The sequence below is a fragment of the Magnolia sinica genome, chromosome 15, assembly GCF_029962835.1.
Source record: "Magnolia sinica isolate HGM2019 chromosome 15, MsV1, whole genome shotgun sequence".
Lineage (NCBI taxonomy): Eukaryota > Viridiplantae > Streptophyta > Magnoliopsida > Magnoliales > Magnoliaceae > Magnolia > Magnolia sinica.
Window position 1 is genome coordinate 40,145,590 of NC_080587.1, and position 20,004 is coordinate 40,165,593.

General features: G+C 40.2%; 1 protein-coding gene across 1 annotated transcript; it reads left to right on the forward strand.

The window, feature by feature from the left end:
- Positions 1–9,081: 9,081 nt before the first annotated feature.
- Positions 9,082–17,657, forward strand: LOC131227092 (protein NRT1/ PTR FAMILY 3.1). Its single transcript, XM_058222792.1, has 4 exons — positions 9,082–9,235; positions 10,104–10,321; positions 13,834–14,393; positions 16,495–17,657. Exons 1-4 carry the CDS (start codon positions 9,163–9,165, stop codon positions 17,363–17,365), a joined length of 1,722 nt encoding a protein of 573 aa, XP_058078775.1. The 5' UTR covers positions 9,082–9,162; the 3' UTR covers positions 17,366–17,657.
- Positions 17,658–20,004: the final 2,347 nt, after the last annotated feature.

Below are 20,004 nucleotides of genomic sequence, written 5' to 3' on the forward strand. Positions count from 1 at the left end.
CATACCTTATAAGCAATGTTAGAACATTGAAACATCTTTTACTTCGGTTGGTAGTTGATCGTGAAGTACTTGAAGCTTGACATCTTGAAGTATGTTGAAACTTGTACTTTGAAGCTTGAACTTGAAGTACTTGACTTGTATTTCATCTTAAGCTTTGAGGTTCAAAGTAAAGAACTTTGTCTTGACATTGATGAAGTTTTGAAACCTTTAACTATTGAAGCTTGAAAGATTGAACTAACACTTAGTATTGTACTTGAACTTGAACTTGTCTATCTCTTTATCTTGCATTTAAAGTTCTTGAGGTAAAGACGTTTGTTCTTATACATGAGATGCATGATCTTGAATATGTAGATGAGCTACACAAGACACAAATTCCAAGCGGTTTTGGCACTATAAAATTTGACAATCATAGGAGTAAGAAAATATAACACTTGCAGATTGTCAAGGCTGATTCCGATTGTCGAGGTCGATTCCAATTGTCAATACCGATTTCGATTGTCAAGGCCGATTGTTGAGGCCGATTCCGATTCCGGTTGTCGAGGCCGATGGTTGAAGCCGATTTCAATTTCGATTGTCGAGGCCGATTATCGAGGATGATTTCGATTGTCGATACCGATTTCGATTGTTAAGATCGATTGTTGAGACTGATTCTGATTCCGATTGTCTAGGCCAATGGTTGAAGCCGATTTCGATTCCGATTGTCAAGGCCGATTCCGATTGTCTATACCGATTCCGATTGTCGATACCGATTTCAATTGTCGATACTGATTCCGATTATTGATACCGGTTCCGATTGTCGAGGCCGATTCTGATTCCGATTGTCGAGGCCGATTTCGATTGCCTAGGACGATTGTCGAGACCTATATGATGTATATGCGGCCCGTAGTTGAGGCCCATTATGATGTGTATTCGGCTTGTGTTTGAGGCCTAATGTGATGTATATGTGGCCCATATTTGAGGCCCATTATGATGTGTATCCAGCCTGTGTTTAAGGCCTAATGTGATGAATATGAGTCTATGTGATGATGCCCATTGCGATGTATTTGAGAGCCAGGCGATGGAGCCCATTGTGATGTATATTAGTCCCATGTGAGAGGCACATCGTGATGTGTATTAAGCTCTTGAGTGAGGCCCATGGTGTTGTATATTAAACCCTTGTGTGAGGTCATGGGTCCACTATACGTTAGGCTCTATGTGGGCCACTCCTTGGGGGCAATGTTGGTTAAATGTCCACATTGTCAAGGCCGACTGTCGATGCCGATTATCGAGATCGATTATTGCTACCGATTATGAGTACATGACAGCATAGCATCATGATACATGCACATACACATCATCTACATGTTTGTTATAAGATGTGGTTGACCATTACATATGTCATTGGGCAGGTTGTTATGAGACTCCCTGATAGGCGGAGGTTATCTCATAAGAGCGCACGGTATGCGCATGATTGATGCATGACTGGATTGTATGACTTATGCATCTTGCATCGTGTGTTGTGATTATTGTACGCCCTAGTGACATCAGGGCCATAACCTCTATAGGCATATCGTGGATGGCCAGATGGGACACCAAAAATTTGTTATTAGTATCGGGCTGCCATAGATTGCCCTAGGTAAAATACCTAAACCCTCTTGGTACTAGAGGATGCCCCATCGTCGAGACCGAGTAGATACACGAGCGTCCAAGTGCCGAATACCAGGAGGCTGCATCTCCCACTATGTCGTGGTCGATTGGGAGGGGGTGTGGCCTTACCTGCTTGAGGGAGTAGGCAATGCTAGGCTGACTCTGACCAGTTCGTAAATAGGTCCGCCATAGACGAGCCGGGCTAATATTGGTAGGTGGATAGTGAGGTCTCTTTCACTTACCCAATTGTGCTCTTGATGGTGCGGCAAGCTGGTGTAGAGTGTACTAGACCCCGGTGATGATCCAGAGATGTATAGTACCGATTTGTGGAGCAGGAGTTGCATACTCAACATTATATTCATTCATTCATTCATTCATTATTCACTCAAGCTGGTGGTGCACAACTAATTGTTATGTATACTTTCACAATAACCAGGATTTTGGTTGGGGCGCGCAACTAACCTAAGGTCAGGAGCTTACCACATTGAGTCTATCTATCCAAATTTAGGTATGGGACTAGTTTGGATAGAAGTCCTTTGTGATAGGCCCCACAGCATACGATACCACGTACTATCATCCCGACTTCACACTGTAGCTTGGACATTTCATTCGCACCACATATTGCATATTGTTTTACATCCTCAGCATATGGCATTTTGGGTTGTTATGTTTCTACATTTATATGACCTAGATGAGGCTGATGGTATTCGTAGTTCTCTCGAATTGCATATTGTATTGCATCCTCGATATCTGATATCTGGTTCATTATGTTTCCACATTACATAGCTGATTTACATTACTTTCTCAGTATATGACAATGGCTTGCTATGTCTTTTCATCACATATCCTGGATGCGGTTGATGATATTTTTATGGACTTGTCAGTATCTCTACTTTATTTGATATTGAATGGTTTATGGACTTACTAGTATTTTCGTCTACTCTGATATTACATTCTGAGCATGTATATACTGCTCACACACTTACACCACCCTCTAAGATTTCTATAAGCTTATGCACGATAGATGCGTGCAGGTGATGTTAGGTTGCAGCGCGTGGAGCTTGGAGCATGTAGCTGACTTTTGGAGCTTTGATTTTAGCATATGTATTTCTCTTTCAGTATTGTATTCAAATGTTTATATTAGTGGATATGTGATGATGATGTTGCCTTTACGATTTGGGTAAACTTGTGGTTATGCTTCTTACGAGATAAATGTACATTGAAAAATCCTCCTTATAGGATCCCATGATCGAAACCTGGCATATGGATGCTAGGAGCCAAGTATGGGGTATTACGGAGCTGTCGGCACCGGATTCAGTGATCGGGAATTTTGTGAGCCCGGTTTTTGAGTTTAGGGCGTGACAGTTAACTAACTTGGAATTCAATGAATGCCGAAGGCAAAGAGGGTGACTCCTCACCTTAGAGTGGAATCTACTTGCTTACATTGTATCCTAAGTGTTGTAAATTGGGGAAAATATTTTCCTTACATATAAATTCAAAATTAGACATTAATCAAGCTTAAATATGTTCTAATTAAATCCTACTTGATCTTTTAATGTAGGGTTTTAAAGTAACACACCTCATTTGAGTTGACTCACCTTGCAAGCTAGGTTTATACTTAGCACTCGACTCGGTTGAGAACCCAATAATAAGGGCAAATGCGGTTCTCCCAAACTTCTTCTCTCCTTCTTCTCCCATTTTGAACAATCAGCGTGTCTTGAATATGGCAGATCTGAATGCGGCCAGATGTTGAGTCAACTAAGTAAACTACTCGATCTCATCCAACTCTTCTTTCTTTCTCCATTCTTCTTCCTTCCTTTCATCTTGCTTCCCTCAACGCAGCCACGACCAGCAGTTTGGTGGACCCAACCGACTCAAAATCAGTGAGTAGACGATTTAGTCAACTCGATGAAGGCTCAATCCGACCAAATACAGAGACTCGGCGAACTCGGAGGGCAGTTGACTTTCTCTCTCTCATTGTTTTCCTCCTTCCTGTTCATCGAGCAAGTCTATCACTGCGTGGGCTCAGCTAGGACTTAGGTCAGATGTATCAGACACGAACTGACATGGCTCAACTCGTACTAACGCAATGAGTCGCTTGGGCAACCAGTCTCCCTCTCGATCTCCTCTCATTTTCATTCTCTCTCTGCTTCCTCTCCTTCCTCCATCTCTTCTACTCTTCTTTCTCAGCTTCTCCCTTTTTTCCTCTTTTATCTTCTCTGGCGCTTTAGCAAAGGATGTTAGACTGGCTTGACTCAGCCCGAAAGTTAGATAGACTCGCGCACAAATGCAGCAGCGAGCAACAGCCTTCCGATTTTCTCTTTTGTTCTCCCTGTCTCCTCTGGAATTCCAGCATCATTCAGACTAGAACTAGGCATAGACTAGACCCACAACTCGACAGAACTCGGCTCAGCGTGCCATCGAGTGGTGAACTCACCGACTCTCTCTCTCTCTCTCTCTCTCTCTCTCTCTCTCTCTCTCTCTCTCTCTCCATACCCTCTTTTCTTCTCCTTTCCTTCTTTCTCTTCTCCTCAGTTGAATGGGAGTGGATCTGAACTCACTCGAACATGCAGCAATTCAAACCAAGTTGACTCGACTGGTTGCGATAACAAAAACCATGCCTACACCCTTCTCTTTCCATTTTCTATTTTTGGTATTGGTTGCCCTAAAAGTAAGCCTTATAAACTATTTTATATTCCTATTCAAGATGCTTCAAAAAAGGCAACTAATCCATGGGATTAGTTATGCTTAAGTGTGGTTTAATCTGAGCACAACTGACCGATTTCTCTCTTAAAAATGATTGTGATGGATGCAACTGATCTAATGCTACATCTGTGTTTCTGACATCATGGTCCTCCAGATGGATGACCCTGATCAGGAGATGGGCCCCATTACTTGGTGATGGGTTTCCTAGATGAACGGCGAAGATGATGGGTACGATCATGTTGATTTCTAATCCATGGCGCCATCCTCTTATCCGCATCTTTTGGATGGATCAGATGGGTCCCCTAATCACTGTGGGACCCACAAATTGACAATTATTAGCATTTTTCCCAATGGGTTCGAGAGAAACATACGATGGTGGCTCTCATTAAGCGATGGAAGCCCTAACTCTTTGGAGAGGAATGGATGGCTAGGATTGTTTTGCATTGAGGGTTAGGATTGAAGGAGAATCCCGTACATGGGTTGTCAGCTAATGTAGGAAACAAATTTCCATTTTCAGAAACAAACCGTGCATGCGCAACATCACTTGCGGCTGGGATTGTTCCCCTGAGCATGTGTGATTTGTATTGAAACTGTTAGGGTTTTTATTAGGCTTCTCGCTTGGACAGGATGGATGGTTCAGATCATGGGGACGCTCGAAGATGGTGGACCACAACAGCCTTAAACGGACATTGTCCGTTTAAACTTTGAGCAACGAGAATTATGGAAAATGAAATAAGGACTCCTCCATTTTGGGCGAGCTTGGGTCAAACCCGGTTTGACTTGCACTTGGATTTGGTGTGTCGCGGGTGTACACCTTGCTATGTACACCTGATGTAAAGGTGGGGGTCCACGGTGATGATTTAGTGAATCCACACCATCAAACTCACTCTATTACCCCTGATAGGTCATCGACCAATTTTCCAATAGATCAAGTCGTTAACTGGGCCATAAACTTAGGTTCTGATCCTTTAATTGTAGATTTTCATCGATCCGATGGCCAGATTGCATTAAATCTGTTCATCCACGATTATAATAGTCCTAGGGTCTTCCTTAATGAGATTCAATGGTTAAATATGTGTTCTAATAGCCTAGGTGTGACGATCAAGTGGATGGCCTTCAAGTTTGACCTTTATGAATGGTGGATCTGGTGATCTACGACTCTGATTTGATACTTAAGGTTCACTTTCAAGAGAACGTGATTGTCCCTATTAAGGATCAATAGTTGGAATGCTTGTTGAGGATCGCTTTAACCTAGTCAATATAGTAGTTACATGAAGACAAAAAGCTGCGAGTGTAAAAGAACCCCACACTCACTCCTCCAACACTTTATCCAGGCGAATCCCCTCGTCCCCTGACATTATGGGATTTTCTAGCCTTGCCCGTCGTGAATGTCGGATGGACGAGAAGGGAGAAGGGTAAATCACCTATAAAAGATACACCATCCTTTGCATCTCTGCAAGTGACGCCTCTGATATTTACATTACAATCAGTCGAGTGTTGTGAAAATACAAGGGAATTTAATGAGACTTCTCTCTTATCTAGCCTTATCACTCCAACACGCTTATATTCTGCTTCTACAATAGTTTTGCCAAGGAGCGAAAAAGCCATTGTATATATGACAGGAACGAATCAGGACCCATTACTGAATGTCGATGAGCGTATGACTAAAATGGCACAAACACAAAGGATTCTAATGGAAGAATGTCGAAATCTTCGAGAAGCTTTGGCAACTCTCACCCACAATGTAGCTCAAGTTGTGGCCCCGCCAATGATGACTACAGTAAATGGAAATGAGCAGCGGCCTGAAGGATCATAACCTTCGAAAACAGGATCACATGACTCTGCGCCTACCATGAGAGCTGTACCTCAAGAAGAAATGCGACAAGTAGTTATAAAAATAATCAGAGAGCGTGAGCATACCGGAAGGTTTTGTTATAGAACGACGTATCCGTGAGAGGTTGAGGACATACCATTTCCGGCTAATTTCAAACATTTGGACTTTCAGAAATTCAATGGGGATGGGTCCCCGGAAGAACACTTAATGCATTTCATTACCACAATGGGTAATTTCTCCATGATCTCATAATACTATTTACGACTATTTAGTTCCTCGTTAACAGGAAAAGCATTCTGATGGTATTCCAATTTGGTGCTGGAGTCAATACGGACTTGGGAACAAATGCAGGATGCCTTCATGTCGAACTTCTTCTCATCAGATCACGATGTTAATTTATAGAAGCTGCTATGTGCCAAAGGGAGAATGAACCTGTGGAGAAATTTATCGATAGATGGAAAATTTTGGGGCCTCCTGCAAACAGTTGCCCAAAGAAAAAGAACAGGTGAAGATGTGCTTAAATTCTATGGAAATGGGAATCGCATTCGGACTCATAAGCACTAACATCAGAACCTTTTGCGACTTGGCTACAAAAGCACATGCGCTAGAGTTAATGGCCAGGAAAATGTCAATCTTTCAAAATGGAATAGAAAGAAGGGTATCAAATAGACCAATGGTGAATGTCGTTGATCGTGAAAGGAAGAGAGATGGATTTTGTAACAAACAAGAGGGGAGGAAAAGAGAAGATTTAGATCACTACAGAGGTCGTGTGAATGATAAACGATCTCGATTGTATGACTCTCACAAAGAGTATTCTTTCAAGAAAGAAGATGTTTTGCCAATGATGAAGCAACTACTGACTGTTGGGATTATTAAGTTACCTCAACCCAAATATCCAAAGGAAGTTGAGATGATGAAAGAAAAGAACTATTGTTGTTATCATCATTTTCTGGGGCATCCTGTGGAAGCTTGCTTCACATTGAAAGATATATTACAGAAGATGATAAAACTGGGTGAGATAGTATAAAGAAGGATGAAAAGTGAGAGAGAAAAGTAATTGTCACGCCCTAAACTTGGAAAACAGGCTCACAGAATTCTCGATCGCCGAATCCAGTGTCGACAGCCTCCGTAGTACCATATTCTCGGCTCCCAGTGTCGATACACCAAGTTACGATCCTGGGATCCTACAAGGAAGATTTTTCAACATACATATATCTCGTAAGAAGAATAACCACAAGTATACCCAAATCACAAAGGCAACATCATCATCACATATCCACTAATATAAACAGTTGAATACAGTGCTGAAAGGGAAATACATATATCAAAAATTAAAGCTCCAGAAGACAGCTGCACGCTCCAAGCTCAACGCTGTTATGACCTAATGCCACATACACGCATCTATCGTGCATAAGCTTATAGAAAGCTTAGAGGGTGGTGTAAGTGTGTGTGATGCACGTGCCAAGCATATAAATATCATAGTAAGTGAAAATATTGGCAATCCATAAATCGTACAATATCATAGTAATGCGGAAACATACTGGTAAGTCCATAAATATCATCAGCCTTATCCAGGCTATGCGATGCAAAAACATAATAAGCCAATATCATATGCTGAGGAAGCAATGTAGATAAGCTATGCAATGGGATATATAAATCCTGATGAGTCCACAAATACCGTCAGGATCATTTACGTCATATAAATGCAGAAATATAGCAACCCAAAATGTCATATGCCGAAGATGCAGTATGTGGTGCGAATGTAATGACCAAGCTAGAGTGTGAAGTTAGGATGATAGTACGTAGTATCGTAGGCTATGGGGTCCATCACAAGGGACTTCTATCCAAACCAGTCCCATATAATCCAAGTCCACATTCATATGCTGGATGATTTTCATCGTAATACAAGTCGTTATTCTATCAGAATGGTGCTTTACAATTACTCTCTGCGGTCGACTATAAGTGTTTTCTTTTTGTTTGCTTTTATATCTGAAAGTCCTTTCATACGGAAGGCAAGGTGTAACCCATTTTCGGAGGACGAACCCTACCCTCCAATAATCGCCTAATCATCCTAAATAGCCTACAAGTGGTTCAATAGGTGGTCAATTTCCTAAGATCTTTGTCATATACAGTTAAGTTTAACGCATCTGTATATCTTGATGCTTGGGGCCAAAGTTGTTCGCTTGAAATCCAGTTGTATAGCTGGTTCTGACACGCTCACACTTATGCACTTATCACACATAATGAAATTTGAAAGAAAGAGGCGACAATTGAAAACCACATAAATTTTGAATCAAGCAGATAGTTGTGTTTTCCCTTCATCCGGGTTCCAGTAATTAACCTCATGATCAAGTTGAATGGCAAGCAAACATTATGGTATTCCTAAGAAGGTTTCAATGGCGGATATTATATCCTCATTGTTTCCTGTAGTGTGATCCACTTGAGCTTCATGCCCTCAAATAACCTTGACAAAATGGACGGACGGTGTGTATAAAAAACATACACAGGGTGGCTCCACCGAGTCGGTTCACCGGGCAATCTGCCTACCCGTCTCCTAACTTTTCCGGGTTTCAACTTTTGGAACACTGACAAATCTCATGCCTGTCTATAGGCCACGTGTCTCATCGGTGACAATTTTCCCCGTGGCCCGTTCATATGATACCTGCCCATTGTACGGTTTGGATCTTGAACTATCGTCTAGTAGCTCATGGAGCACCGGTATTCACCGAAAGGATAACTTCTTCTGTAGTTGCAGACAGACAGTGAAGTAACAAATGTTACTTCAATTATTAGAGGTCTTGCGGCAAGTTGCCATGTGGTCACGAGACTAGCACATCATGCATACGTATTACCTCCGCGTTAAAAAATGAAACATTAAAAATTAAAATTTTAAGAGAGAGAGAGAGAGAGAGAGTAGGCACAGAATACTAGACAACAAGCTTTATAAATAGGGGAGTCGAGGAGCATTTCAAGCATAGGCATTTTGTTGAGAGAAGATGGAAGAAAAGATGAAAGATAGCCATGATCAAAGGAGAAAAGGAGGGCTCAAGACAATGCCTTTCATATTTGGTATGTTCTCGATATTTTGTGTTTAAATGCTTTCTTGAATTACCGATCATTCAATTCATTAGACTGGAAATGGGGCATCGTTATGCATGACAAAATCCCAATGATTAATTGCAATTTCATGATTTTGAAGTTGGAATTGAAATAATTGTTATTGTAATATTGGTGATGGATGGATTGGGTCTAGCCAGGAACTCTCATTTTTACTCTTCATTAAATAAACAACAAATGTTGCATTTCAATTTGAATGAACATGAAAAGACAACCTCCAACTTCCATTGATTTCTGTTATTACTAAGGCCTTGGTTTCCTTGACTACATATGTGCCTTACCTTGACTACTCTTCATTAGATAAACAACAAGTGTTGGCTATGTCACTATGAATAATCAGGCGAGCGTTTCAAAAACTCTCTAGTAGACGTCCAAGCTATATCAGGGTGACTAGAAGAGTCGAGTCAATAAGTGATAATTAAATTAGAATATTTTGAGTACTAATTTATATGTATATGTGTGTGTGTGTGTGTGTTATATGTCAATAAAAAAATGAGATACACATACATAGATGAAGTGCATGGGGTGTTGCTAGAATTAGTTTGATCTCTTGCTCTACCAATGACTTTCTTGGGGTGAAATCTCCCTCTTGTAGAATGACCATATTTGAATTCAGACACAAGGAGACTCTAATCAGTAAATCTAGTGCGGACTACTATTTCAAGACTGCTGTTCTAATTCACACCATTTCGATCTCTTCCCCACCCATCGCAGACCAAACGCTAAAATACTTAAGGCAGTATTATTTTTAGCTTTTCTTTCTTCACTTTTTCTTCTTCTTCTTTTGTTTTCTGAACTTAAATTTTGTTTACTGTTGCAGCAAATGAGGTTTGTGAGAAGTTAGCTGTTGTTGGATTTTCGGCTAATATGGTTAGCTACTTGACCCAGCAGCTACACATGCCACTAACCAAGGCCGCCAACACACTAACTAACTTCGGTGGGACTGCCAGCTTGACACCGTTGCTCGGGGCCTTCATTGCCGACTCCTACGCCGGGCGATTCTGGACCATTACTGTGGCATCCGTCATCTATCAGATGGTTGGGAAATGAATAAATCTTCTTCTTTTTTTGGTTATTATAATTATCTTAATTTTCTTGTTTGTTTAAATTTAAGTGATGAAATCCAGCTTTCAGTGGACAGATTGAAGAATCCCCCCTCTCTCGCTGTGTGCAATCCCCAAATTGATTTGCATACACCCATTTTAATTTTCCAATTTGGAATTGAAATAGTAATATTTCAATCTAGAAGTGTAGTTAGTTGGGTGTTGGCAAGTGGATGAGGGGATGTGGATTTCAATTCACCAAAGCTGTTATCATCTAATCATTGTTAGAAAATGACTAAAACTAAACCTTCCAAGTAACGGAAAGGCATGGTTAAGTAGGAAATGTTATTTCTACCACGCAAAAAAGGGAGTATTTTGGTCACAACAAATTGCGTTGGATGGAAATAACAATTCCGTTTTAACAATTGAATGCATGTATAAGAAACATAGAAGATATCATGTCAAATTGCGTGCCTCTTGGTTTTCCCAAGACCATCCATATTGGAAATGGTAAGGCTGCTGCGGGGAACGCGATGCTTACCTTGAGATGGAAGCGGATTAGGTGCGGCCCAGGCAACACCTAAGATGATGCGGTCCTTATAGTGGGACCTACCTTGACATATTTATTATGTATCTACACTGTCCATCCTTTTGCCAGATCATTTCAGGTCATGAGCCCAAAAGATGATGTAGATCCAAATCTCATGCGAGCCATACTATAGGAAACAGTGGTGATTCAAAGTCCTCCCATTGAAAACTTCCTTGGGCCCACTGTAATGTTTACGTAATGTTTATTTGCCATCGAAGCTGTTGATGAGGTCACATAAACCTATATGAAGGGGGGAAAATAAATATCAGCTTGTTCTAAAACTTTTTAGCCCATTAATGGTCAATTACCACTGTTTTCTATTGTATGGTCCACCTGAGAATTGGATCTGCTTATTTTTGGACTCATGCCCTAAAATGATCTGCCGAAATGGACGGACGGCATGGATATAAAATACACACATCAAGGTGGGCCCATGGTAAGTGACGCACCTAATCCGCTCCCCCTTGTGACAAAGCAGACTCTTAATTTGTAAGGATTCTCCGGATTGTATACTTCCCACTATATATATATATATATATATATATATATATATATATGCTCAACGACCTGTGGAACTCTAGGATATATAGCTTACGCTGTCCATGCATGTAAGCATCTTCTAGATAAACGGTGCGTGGTTATGCCACTCTACGACTGATCCTATGTTTATCTATATATGTGTGTGTGTGTGTGTGTGTGTGTGTGAGAGAGAGAGAGAGAGAGAGACCAAGTGGAGCAGCCTGACTTCTTGGCCCTGAATATTTTTGGTGGGATAATTAGCTTGATGAATTGAACGGGCTCAATATCTTCTCACAGCATCCCTTGCTGGCAGGTGACATTGAATTGGGTCTCTATTCATGGTTCAGTAGTATACTTAAAAAATAATAAATAAATAAAAAGAAAGAGACCGAAAATTCAAGTAAATCAATTTTTTTTTTATTTTTTATTTTTTTATACCGTCTCTCCAGACCTGACGAACTAAACAAAAAATAAAAAGTAAATCAAATTACTTTTCAAGCAATTAGAGTAGTTCAGGATAAATTTTATAATAAGAAAACGCACAAAAAGAATTTAAAAAAATTAAAAAAAAAATTAAAAAAAAAAACAGAATATTGTTAAAAATAATGAAATAAATCAAAAGAAAATTCCAATCCTGTGATTTTCACAAAATATTTGCGAGATTATTTCTACTTTTGTTTTGAAATAACCATGCATTATACATGAGGTTTTCAAAAGGTGCGGCCGATTTTGTAACAACGAATGATTCATCCACAGTAGAAGAAGGCATGGTCGTATGATCCATGTTTTTATTTAATTATTTTTCCGACCATCATTCATACCTTTCTAATTTCTATTGCTAAATTTTGTCTTTATTTGTCAGTCATAGTTTTGAAAATAATGTCATGACCTCATAAGAGCAGCAGAAAACGCCAACCCACCAGCTCATGTAAGGGCTGTTTTCTTTCTTTCTTTCTTTCTTTTCTTTTTCTTAAAAATAAATAAATAAATAAATAATAAATAATAAATAAATACATAAATAAACCCAAGAATGCATTATTTACATTTAAAAGAACAATATAGTAAATAAGCACCGTGGTTGCATCCTGTAAGAGCTAAATATTTTAAAACAATGGTCACGTTTTATCGAATTCCTTTCTGTTACATGACACAACGTGAATGGTCATTCTTATTACAGATGCCGTTGTTGTTTCATCTCTCCCGTCTATCAAATGGTCTATGACAGCCAAACAGGCAAAGAGTTCATAAAAGGAATGTTTCTTCTCGAGTTCTCGAGAGAAAACCTTTTAAATTGGTCACGGATTAGGTAATGAGGCACTCACCTCCCCTCATTGGTGTGGTGATGTGGCAAGATTTTACTAGTGAGCTGTATTATGTCAAAGATGGGCCGAGCATGATCTTCGCCAAAATACATTAAAATAAGCACAAGCCTGTCTCCACCCACATATGGCTCCATCAATCAAATCTCACCATGCGCCGCACCAATGCTCCTCACCGCTTAATCTGTGTTCTTTTTTATTATAATCATTCCAAAAGGTAAGATTGTCATAGAGTATTTAACTAGGATGCCGATTGCCCGGGCACCACCATAGGAAGTTCCTGTGGTCGTAACATGGGTGGGCCCACCATGATTTCTATAACAAATCCACCTCCTCAGTCTGTTTTGCCTGCTCACATTATGACATGAGCCTAAAATTGAGGTAGATCCAAAACTCAACTTCGCTGCACCACAGGAAATAGTGGGAATTGAATGCCCACTGTTGAAACATTTGTATCCTAACAAAAGTTTTAAATTAGGCTAATATTTTTACATATTCAGTTAATCCTAGGGGGAATGATCGTATGAATGGTTGGACGGCTTATAAATATCACGGTAGACTACAGGAAGGCTTCAACATTAGCCATTTTTCTCCCCTCTTTTTCCTGTCCTGTCGTGCAGGCCACTCGTGTTTTTGGATTTGCATCATGTTTCAACCTATTTCCTGACATGAGCTAACAAAATGGATGAGCAGGATGGATTTCTCACAAACATCATGGTGGCCACACTACCTACTTTCCGATCACTGGCAATCAGCCTCTTCAAGTAGGCCCTGTTATGGAAGAAGATGATTACTCTGGTTAGAATTATAATATTGATTTCCAGACCAAAAATGTGTTTGGTCAGCCCCTTAAAATGCAATTCAGCTTAATTCAAAGTGATTTATGGATAATAACTCATCCAAGGTGGGACTAGGTCTCATCATCACATGAATCTTCTGGATCAACTAATCGTGGGATACAAATGCACGGAGCGGGTGCATTGTGTGTATGTCGATGATAAATCCTAGGAAAAGAAAAAAAAAAGATTAAATTCTTTCAAAATGACTAAAATGTCGCTGATCACTTTTATTTGAATGCAGGGAATGATAAGCTTGATTCTCTCGGCGGTCCTTCCTGGTTGGAGACCACCACCATGCACAGGCAATGAGGTGTGCAAGGAGGCAGCCCCATGGCAGCTGGCAATCCTGTACGCCTCACTCCTACTAACAGCCCTTGGTTCCGGAGGCATTCGTCCATGTGTGGTGGCCTTCGGGGCAGACCAGTTCGACGAGACAGACCCGACACAGAAGACGAGGATTTGGAACTTCTTCAACTGGTACTACTTCTGCATGGGGTTGTCTATACTGGTCGCTGTCACTGTGATCGTCTACATCCAAGAAAACATTGGTTGGGGTTGGGGCCTTGGCATTCCTGCAATCGCCATGGCCATCTCCGTTATTGCTTTCGTTTTTGGATATCCTCTTTACAGGAATTGCGATCCTTCTGGGAGCCCTTTCACTCGCCTCGTTCAGGTCATTGTCGCTGCTACTAGAAAGAGGAATCTGACCATGGTTACTGATCCCAGCTTGCTTTACGAGAATGAGCAACTTGATGCGTCCATTTCGACTACAGGAGCGCTTCTTCACACTAAGCAATTCTCGTGAGCCTTTTGTTGCTTTCCTTCTTTCAAATCTTTATCTACTTCAATATCAAACGTAAACGTCTCACTCAACGCCTACAGAGATGGAACTGTTTCCACAGTTTCCACCTGCAGAATAACCACATGTCTAATATTAAATTTTGTTGAACATGGACCCATGAGGTGGTGCCCACCGAAGCCCCATACGCAAGGCGAGTCTCATTGGTCATTGGTCAACGTCATCACCGATTTCTCCGGGTAACAAGATAATCGGGATCTCTCTCACAAATATGACTTTTAACGTGTGAAACTTCTTAGGCCCAAAATAATTTTTGTTTTATATACACGCTGAACATCAATTTTTACTGATCATTCTAGAGCATGAGTCTAAAAATGAGGCACATCGAAAGCTCAAGTGGACAACACCAAAGTAAGAAAGCAGAGTGGATTGAACCATTAGGTTTATTTGCCATCTAACTTCTTCATAAGGTCACACGGACCTGGATAAAGTGAAAATACAAATATCAGCTTGATCAGATCCTTTTGTGGCCTCAAGAAATTTTCAACAGTAGGTGTTCAATTCCCACTGTTTCTGTAGTGTGGCACAGTGGAACCTTGGATCTACCTCGTTTTCTGTCTAATTCCATCAAATGATATGAAAAAATGGATGGACAGTGTGGATCTGATATATACTTCATAATGGGGCACACGGAAGTTTCATATGTAAACACTTTGGGTTTTCTTTCTCCCCACCTGGAATGTGCTGTAGGATTAGGTGAGACCCGGCCTTACCCAAGACAGTGCGACACTTGCCATGGTGCCCACCATGATGTGTGTATTCTGTATTCACCCAATCCATCCATTTTTCCCTGTAATTTCAAGGAAATATCAAAAAAATGGAGCAGATCTAGTTATCAGGTGGACCATACTATAGGAAACGGTGGTGATTGACCATTCATAGGTCACAAAAGTTTTGTATCAAACCGATATTTGTTTTCCACTTCATCCAGGCTTATGTGAACTTATCAACAGATTGGATGGAGAATAAAAATAATATGCAGATTCAAAGCTAAAGTGGACTATGTCACTGAATACAATAGGAATTGATGCTACCATTAAAAACTTCTTGGCACCATATAGGGCTTTGATTAAGCTGATATTTGTATTTTAACTTCATCCAAGTATGTGTGATCTTGTTAGACCCAAAATAAAAATCACAGTTGGCCCTAGGAAAGTTTTAATGGTAGTTGTTGAATCCCCACTGATTTGTGTGATGCGATCCACTTGAGCTTAGGACGTCCTTCATTTTTAGGATTATGCTCTAGATTTATTTGAAAAAATTGATGGACGGTGTAAATCTAACACAAAAATCATGGTGGGACCTAGAAAAAATTCCACACATTAAAAGTTATGTCGTATAGTTAGCAATTTATCGGGAGAGAGAAATAGTTGAGTCATCAAAAATGATGTCGATCGAAGAATGAGAAGCGACAACACTAAAATTTCTTGTACCTTCAACACTGACAATCCACACTCAAATTGGCTTGCTAGAATTGAGCTCTAAATGTGGTATCTAGAATGTTGGCTGGCGTGAATAATTCTTGCGTTAATAGTGGACAAGATTCTATATCAAAATTGTTGGGGTTTCTTGTTGGTAAAAACTATATTTAAAACCCACGTAAAAAAATCTAGACCAAGAAGTTCCAAAATCATATTCTCTTTGAGGGGTTTTCTGTTTTTTTTTTCTTTTGTATAAGGAACGACAACCTCCGTAACTCCATTGACAACGATAGGCCAGCCTTTGTTCGTCATTGCGTTGGCCATGCATCACAGATAGAGTCACGGGAAGGGTTGCGCGATTCTTTCACTATTCTTTTGTAGGACACATGGGAGTTTATTCATGTTATCACCGCAAGGGTGACGATAATATGTTGTCGGGTTCAAATTCATGCGATTGAACACAAGATACTACCGACAAAAATTTTCTACATTCCATAGTTGTTCCTATATAATATGTATTTTGCATCAAGCCCCACCAATTAAACGGTTAAGATCTTTCACATTCACATTTCTGGTCTTAAATGATTGAAGGATGATTATTACATAACCATGGTATGTACAGATTTCTGGATAAGGCAGCTATCGTAACAGAAGAAGATGAAGAAGAATGGGTGTCCCACAATAAAACTCCAAACCTATGGAGGTTGAGCACCGTCCACAGGGTGGAGGAATTGAAATCGTTGATCAGAATGGCCCCAATATGGGCCTCAGGAATCCTTCTCATAACTGCAGCTGCGCAACAAGGTACATTCTCTCTGCAACAAGCGCGGACAATGGATAGGCATCTCACCCATTCATTTCAGATCCCACCAGGATCCATGTCTGTCTTCACAATCCTCTCCATGCTCACCACAATCTCCTTATATGACCGCATCTTCATCCCCATCGCTCGACGCTTCACTGGCCTTGATCGTGGCATCTCCTACCTACAACGCATGGGTGTGGGCTTCGCCATATCCATCTTAGCCACCCTCGTCGCTGGCTTTGTTGAGGAGAAGAGAAAGCATGCCGCCATGGCCCATGGGCTTCTCGACAGCCCCCACGCCACCATTCCCATAACAGTCTTTTGGCTTGTCCCTCAGTACGCTCTCCATGGAATGGCGGAGGCCTTCATGTCCATTGGCCACCTGGAATTCTTCTATGATCAAGCTCCAGAAAGCATGAGGAGCACTGCGACCGCCCTGTTTTGGACGGCCATTTCTGCTGGGAGCTACACCAGCACCTTGCTTGTAACCATCCTCCATCGGTTATCAGATTGGTTGCCGGACAACAATCTTAACCGTGGGAAATTGGACTACTTCTACTGGCTCATCACATTGTTACAGGTTGTTAATCTCGTCTACTACACGCTTTGTGCCAAGTTGTACACTTTCAAGCCCATCCAACTCCGTCCCAACGAAGAACGAAAAGTCGAGCTTGAAAGTCGAGTGTGACGGACATTTCGTTTTGTCATGTGGACGATCCAAAGTGTGTTATATTGTACGTGAAATGCAAGTTGGAAATAGTGCCACTACAATGAACCGTAGTAGTAAATTATGTTTCCCTATTAGCTCTATTCTATGAAGTCGTTCTTTATTTTCAAATTTGTGAATGTAGTAATAGTAAGTTGATTGTTGGCTTCCTACCCTTTGCACCACACCTTCATAGGTGTGGAGGATCGGACCGGGTACAATCAATTCATACCATGAAAATTAAAAGAAATAGAATATTAGAACCGTCCTACAATGACTTGTTAATGATTCTTTATGCTACAATCCTTCAGCTACTGCAGCCCTTTTCCGAAAGTTTTAGTATCTATAGGTTTAATCCTTCAATTTCTTACACTACGCAGCCTTTTGGAGATGAACCTCGTGATTATTGTGTTGGCCAATTAAATCATATTAGGCCACACATGCGAACAAGGGTTTGGATTTGATTTTGTGTGTGATTATGATGCGTGTGGGCATGCCAAAGTTTGCCTAACTCAAGGATTGTGTAAGTGCTGTGATGTATAAAGCACCCTTATTTCTCAAATTTCGATGGGACAAAATAGCTTATAGTGTGACTCTTTCATGTGATGGAAAGTTCACCTTCAAGTGAATTAAGATGGAAAGTTCACCTTCAAGATCAATTCAAGATCAACTTATGAAGTTGGAAAGTGCAAAATATGAAGATGATTACTTCAAGTTTGAAGGCTACTTCACTTCAAGTCCAAGATTAAGCTACAATTTCAAGATTACTTCAAGTAGAAGATCCATTGAACGCTACTGAAGATTCGAGTAGAAACTTCAAGGTATATATTTCAATGTCCAATAATTCCAGGTATAATTGACCCTAAAAAGACCCTAGACTTAGGTCCTTTCATATGCTAAACATACACGGATTTTTATACTTTAGTAAGGCTTTAGTTCGACTAGTCCTAGTCTAAGTTCAACTAGTCCAGGCTCTGGTTCGACTAGTCCAAGAAATACTTCAACCAGTCTAAGATTCAAACTCAAAAATTGAAATTTTCTGGTAGATCCTTGACCAGTCAAGCAGCATGCTAGACCAGTCGTGGACATCCTCGACCAGTCGAAGGGAGATCGACTTGAACTCCAGCAACTGAATTTGTGCTCCCTCGACCAGTCAAAGGCAATGCTCGACCAGTCGAGCAGACCCTTTGACCAGTCGAAGGACGGTTTTATCCGACTGCGGCCAAAATTTGAAATTTGGTTAATTCTTCGACCAATCGAAGAAGACCTTATACCAGTCAAAGGAACCGATTTTAAGCCTATAAATAGAGATCTTTTCTCACTCTGAATTCATTCAGAAAAGCCAAGAAAAGTCTTCACTTTAAGAGAGAAAAGTCTCCATTATCTTTAAGCTCTAGCTCGGTAATTTTAGATCTTTTAAATAGCTCTTTGTTTTTGCAACTCATTGATCTCTCTTTTATGAATCTTATGTTTTAAAGGGAGCTCATACTCTTCCTTGTGAGATCTAAGGAATTCAAACAAGTAGCCTAAGGTTTGAATTAATTTAAATTAATTTAGAACCTAAAACCCTTGATTGTGTTATTGGACATTAAACATTTCTACATCAAGAGAAGCGGTTCTACGAGCTACATCAAAAAGCGTCTTCAGAAGAAGATAAGTATTCTTTATTCATTTTTTGTTTCTTAAGATATCCAGAAAATCTCTATATTGGTTTTGATTGAGATAGCCAGAAAATCTCAGCATGGGGTTTTGATTGTGATAGCCCATTTGAAAACACAACTGTATAAGTTTTAAGGTGAACGTGAGAAAACCTTGATTTTTAGTGAATGCAAAATCACGTGGGTTGTGATTATTGGGAGTGAAGTAGGTGTGGCTGTTTGAGAACAGTTGGTGTACACACCGAACCACTATAACTCCTAGTGTTTTGTGGTGAATGATGTATGTGATGTATATGTGTTGAATGATTGTAATCTTTTCATATACATGTGGTGAATGCTTGTAATAGATAGCTTTCTTCCTTTGACTCTTGTTTTAGTTTGCAATTTTGATCCTTACTATGTTCAAGAAATCAGGTCGTCCTACCTAAAACATCTATTTTTTTGTATAAGGTTGTCCTTTGAACAAGGTTTGAATCAATTTCTCAATACTATTACAATTGAGAACTCTGATTAGTTCTGATTTATTTAATCTTTCAGTTTTTTTATTTTTAAATTGGCATAGTCCTATTCACCCCCCCCCCCCGAAGACTGAGAGCTCACCCTTTTCAAATTGATTGAATTGTTGGTGTTCCCAGTAATGAGACGGACATATTCGAGACTAGACACTGGATCCAGAGTCCTCTCAACCACCTGTATTGCACTCCATTTAGGCGATTTGTAAAGGATAGGAGGCCAAACCTTCCGAATGAGTTCTTTTTGCCTTGTGACAATATATGTGAGTGTGCATGCTTAAGGACTTTTTCTTTCAACATAATTCGCCACCAAAGTTCAATAATAAAAATAATGAAAAAAGAAGATATAAGATGAAAGTGTTCTTTTATTAATAATTTTTACAATAATGGCATTCACGATTGGCTTGGAGGACAATGATCCTTTTGTTTCTCAATCAAGATTGAGCTTCAT